Source organism: Drosophila arizonae, chromosome 4, assembly GCF_054131065.1.
Source record: "Drosophila arizonae isolate 15081-1271.41 chromosome 4, UAZ_ARI_1.0, whole genome shotgun sequence".
Classification (NCBI taxonomy): domain Eukaryota; kingdom Metazoa; phylum Arthropoda; class Insecta; order Diptera; family Drosophilidae; genus Drosophila; species Drosophila arizonae.
The window spans coordinates 22,919,603-22,925,043 of NC_142924.1; the positions used below are offsets into that span (position 1 = coordinate 22,919,603).

General features: G+C 37.9%; 2 protein-coding genes across 2 annotated transcripts; one reads left to right on the top strand and one right to left on the bottom strand.

The window, feature by feature from the left end:
• Window positions 1-797: 797 nt before the first annotated feature.
• Window positions 798-3,696, bottom strand: LOC108614316 (COMM domain-containing protein 4). Its single transcript, XM_018008387.2, has 4 exons — window positions 3,559-3,696; window positions 1,849-1,989; window positions 1,561-1,792; window positions 798-1,205 (listed from the first exon to the last, which is right to left on the bottom strand). The coding sequence occupies exons 1-4, from the start codon at window positions 3,559-3,561 to the stop codon at window positions 985-987; spliced, it is 597 nt and encodes a 198-aa protein (XP_017863876.1). The 5' UTR covers window positions 3,562-3,696; the 3' UTR covers window positions 798-984.
• On the top strand, window positions 2,445-3,562 carry Lk (Leucokinin). The gene has a single exon (XM_018008391.2). The coding sequence runs from the start codon at window positions 2,888-2,890 to the stop codon at window positions 3,404-3,406; it is 519 nt and encodes a 172-aa protein (XP_017863880.2). The 5' UTR covers window positions 2,445-2,887; the 3' UTR covers window positions 3,407-3,562.
• Window positions 3,697-5,441: the final 1,745 nt, after the last annotated feature.

Genomic DNA, 5,441 nt, shown 5'->3' on the forward strand with positions numbered 1-5,441 from the left:
GACAAAAGGGCCAAAAGGGCTCAAATTGTGGTTGATTTTTGGTGACATTTACGAGTATAATTTATAAGGGAGTAGGCGATAAGGCAGCGACGCGTGTTTAGCCAAATTAGTAAATTGCAAATCTAAAAATGAACACAGAATCCTAATTTAATTATACATATGTGTATGTAATGTATATAAATTCTGTGAGAATACATTAGTTTATATATCTAACACATAAGGCAATTATAAAGAACAATTTAACATAAAATTAAATTAACAAAAAAAAAAAATTAAAATAAAAAAAATAAGATAACAATGATGAATACAAAATATTAAAATCAAATTATATTTATTTTTTTAATTAATATATAGGAAAATTTTGAATTTTTGAAATCTTGAAGTTCAGTTTAAAAATTTGCCTTAAACTTTCTAGTTTAAAAATTAACTAATAATATTTTGATATTATTTAAATATTTATATATGTACTTATATAAATAAATGTTTAATTTTTATACACAATTTTCCCTATTCCATTTCAGAATCGATGAACTTTTAACATGTTTTCACCATGTTAACATAACAACAAAATGGTTGGCAACGCTACCCAAGACACAAACCACATATAGCATATATAGCAACCATTTTAATTTCGAAACTTATATTGGTTGAGAAACAAAATAGAAATTCGATGTTTTATATGAAAAATTTTCAAAATTTCAAAGTTTATATAAGGTTATATATAAAACGGAAATATACACGTAAAAACAACTTAGTTTAAATAATTAACTCACTTGTCAATAAAAGCTGAAAAAAAGTACGATACTTAAGTTATTTATTATTTACGCATTTGCTTAAACAATAATTTTGTCCTAATGCTAGATATGATTTGCACAACAAATAATTACCAGCGAGGTTAATGCGAAATTGTGCAGACTGTTGCAATAGACAACTGCGACACACTTTAAAGTAATTCCCAGTTTACTTTACTCATGCTACTTATTTCTATCCGCTTTCTTTACTCTCGTATTTAAGCATAATATCACGAGCCAATTTCATTTCGTCGAGCAGTGCACCCAATTGTGCGCACTCTATATTGACAATGTGCGTGGTATCCTTAGGCAATCCGTCGACCAGCTCCTGCGAGATTTTCAGTTCCAAGGTGGCACAGTTTGGAGGTGTTTCGCCAGGTGAAGTAACATTTCGTATGCTTTGCAGCTCGTTAACTGAAAGCGAAGGGAAATACATAGAGATTAATACCATATACCAGATGAAAAACATATAAATATATATATATATATATATATATAGTTGGATGATACATAAAAGCAACATGGCATAATTATGTCATAATGCAAATCATCTGCTATCCATACTAAAGTTCGTCTATATGATATATTAGTGCTCAATCATATATGATGTACTGTGATCTGATGAAATAATGGTAATCAAATATAACCATAATAAAACCATATATGATTTATCACAGATTTTAAAAAATCATATGCAGATTACATTTGGGATAGATGACCTATCTTATCAAAGATTTTACACGCAATACTCATGTATGCAAATACCTACTTCTAAATGCCTTATCTATAAGTTGTTGCCGTATAGCCATCGCATTTGATTGCAGCACGCGAGACATGGCCTTTGCATGATCCTTGGGCAGACCCAGCTGCTGTATTTCCTCATTGAAGATGGCCTCTGTGCAACTGTAGCGCGCCGCATTGGTGAGCATGTAGTGCACACAGGCCACAGCAGTTTTGCCATCATTTGAGGCAGACGACGTTAGAGATCGGATTGCCGCTTCCTATAAGAAAATGAAGAATTAAATGTGATTTATATAGATATTTCTAAGCTACTTACTTCGAAGGGCTCACCGCAGATGCGCTTGGCCACCAGCTGCGCCAGTTGCTCCACATTGTCGACGGTCAGATTCGAAAGCGTCGATATGATTTCGGCCAGAACCCAATCAGGACAATCGCCATCGCCACAAAAGCGAAATTTCTGCAGGCAAGGGTAAATTATTACATATCATATATGTAGATATGTTTGAGGGCCTTAAAAAAGAAAAGGACTAAGCACAGCCCTCACAACTAGCTACTTGTTTGCCCTTACTTCACGCCTACGCAACATTCGTCATGTCTCAAGTAAATTAAAGACCAGGCGGCCACAATAAGCAAGAAGGAAGCATTGAGACTGCGAGTCGAGTGTTGAATGAAATGCGTAAAGTGGAGCGCACACTCGTATTTGCATATGATTAATTTCATACGCTTGCCTGCTAATCAGCGAGCAATTTGTACAACTGCCTGACAAGGCTGCCGACAAAAGGGTGCACAATTTGCAGCAGGGACGAACAGATGGGCGGGGGACAGGGGTAGCTGGCGTCCGCTACTGGCTGCCCGCAAGCTAATGAGCAGCTTGTGCATATAAAGGCCACTGCGAGTGGCGCCTCGGCTTCAAGTGGATGTCACGTTTATCTATGGCCGGAATTAATAAATTTGCAGCGTGGGAGAGTTACATTAAAAGTAAAAAACAAATGAGCAGCCGTTAGCAGCTTAAGAGCCCGCCGTAAATTTATGACACTTGTTGCTGAACGAAGTGCGCGCGCCTTCCCCCGCTCCGAGCCATCTGCTTATTAGGACTCGCTCTTTAGCCGTGTGTAACGGTTTAGAAATGTAAACGAGAAACGTTTTATAATTATTTTATGAACTTCAAAGTTCGCAGTCGCCCGCCTGTGAGGAGTGGGGCAGGACTACATCGCTGCTGCTGATGGGCTGCCTGACTGCTATATAAAGCCAGTGAAAGTGGCCATCCAGCGCACAGTTGCTCATCTTGCCAATCTGCGAACACACACGCGCTTCGCTTGCAGACGGATTAGCCATCGAGCACATTGTTTCCAAGCATGTTGTCCACCTGGCGCCTGCTGCTGCTGCTCCTCGGCACTTGTAGCTCGCTCTATGCTCTGCCCACACACACGGCCACGGATCTGGAGCTTAGCACCTGCGAGCTGCAGCTGGGAAAGTATCGTCGCTTCATACTGCAGGCCATACTCAGCTTCGAGGATGTGTGCGATGCCTACAACTCGCGACGCCTGGCTCCAGATGATGGCCCCGGTACCTCCGACACCTGGCTATTCGATCAATACGCGCCACCACCAACATCGCAGCGTGGCGAGATTTGGGCCTTCTTCAAGCTGCTAATGGCACAGTTCAATGACCTGGAGTTTGCTTCCATCATTAGGGATGCGGTCATCGAGCGCTGTCGCCTCAAGGTCCAGAGGGATGACAAACGCAATTCGGTGGTTCTCGGCAAGAAGCAGCGCTTCCACTCCTGGGGCGGCAAGCGCTCACCAGACCAAGCATCGACGCTGTCATTGGCTGATGCCGTTGCCGGCGCAGGCATGGAACACAATTTATATTAATCATAAAGATTTCTTGTAATCAGCTCTTGTTCGCCCATCTACAACTTCGTTCCAGATATGTATGAAATGTCACTCTATCAATTAATTACTGCACTAGTTCTAAATATTTAACAACAATAACAATAAAACTATCGCTGAGAGAGGTTACTCACCATCCTTCTGCAATTGTTTTATTTATTGCTTAGGATTTTTGTTTACTCTTATGAGAAACAATGCACAGCTATCGACGACCGCCTCAAATGTATCGATTTACAGAGTTGCAGCTCATGTGCCGGCCACACAGCTTACAGCCTTGGTTCTATACGATATATCGATATACATTTTGGCGCCTTATTTCAAATCTTTAAATTGCTTGCAATCAAAATGCATTTCGAAGAACATTTTATATACGAAATGAAATGATCTAATCTCACCCTATCTCTCTGTTAGAATTATTTCTATGATTTCATTTCGATTAATCCTGCTGAAGTATTCATATACAAAAGATACAATCATACATATGTGTTTATTAGTTGACTCTACTTGACTCAATCCGTTAATCCGTTGTAATCTTTAAATAGAATCTTCCTCATCAGGCTCAAACACGCCCATTTGATTTCTGATTAATTGTTGTCTTAAAATATTCGATCTAAAAATAAATGCAATTATTTATATTTCGCTTAAGTGCACAGTGGCGTTTGCGATAAGGATGCCTTCAAATGATGATAGACAGAGTCCAAAACGGATTGAAGGTGCTTTGGTCGTCGACACGACACAACAACCCATAAACCTTGTCTATTAATACCCACATACTATGAACGTACCTAGAGCAGCGAATTGATGAGATGAACTGCAACTGTCACTCACATTGCATGTGCGTTAAATTATCTCGCGTGGGTTCTGAGGTTCAGAGCACAAGCCTTTGGCTATGGGAACACGCTCAAAACAAATGTTAACTAATCTCGCGTATGCCTTGCCACAAATCTGAATTTCAAAAAATCATTAAACCAACTGATAATCGAAAAAAAAATGAAAATAATAATAATAAAACTACAAATAAATGAGTTACAACGTATACGTTTTTCTTTCCCCCTTTTCATTTGATTTTTTGCTGATTTAATTAGACTGCGCAAATGTCAAAATGCGAGATGCGAGATGTGAGCGCCAACCTGGGTAGCTGCTGTTGTGAAAGCTTGGGGATTTTCTTTGACATAAAGTGCAGATTACAGGTGAATTATTATGATTAGGTGGGCGGCTTTTCAATAACAAGACCTAATCTCTATAAATACTAAATAAACAAAAATATATATTTAACTGTTTTCCTTATTGATTGAATTTGCTGATCAATAGGAAGACTTGAGATTGTTATTACTAAGTAAAGTATAATATACATATCACCTGATATACTTTTTAATTAGGAAATAGTATGTGAAAATTGCAGTTCGGTCGGATGGTACTTTTCCAAAGACTATCTCCTTTCAATTAGTCGATCCGAAAGTGCACATTGATATGTTTACAAATCTGTAAGCGTCTGAAACGTATACTAGAGTTCAATTATAAAAATAGCGATTGAACTCATAAGCTCGGCTTATTGGAGCCTTTCAGATGGGGCAATCTAATTGCGGAACTAACTCACAGTCTAATCACATCTAATCAGGTCGTTTGCATTCCCCAAGCAGCAGCTTTCCAGCTTTCCTGCATAACATATTCCCATATTCCCCCATTGGCCCGTAATTCCGTAATTGAGTCAAGCCCCGGTCATGGGCTATCTGCCACTCATTAGGCAAATGTATGCAGGCAAGACCTGAGCATTTTATTTTCTCAAATCACCCAAAAAAAAGTAGCTTATCAATTTTTACAAAATAAACACAGATGAAATTAATAATAAATTTTAAATAGGGTCTTGATCGAAGATTCGTATACTAAACAAATTCAAAAAATATTTATATATTATTAATTATTATTATAATTATTATTATTATTATTAATTTCTTTTTTTCAACAGGTTATTTTACTAATGCTAATAAAAAGGCAATTCGAAAAATAATTTAACAAA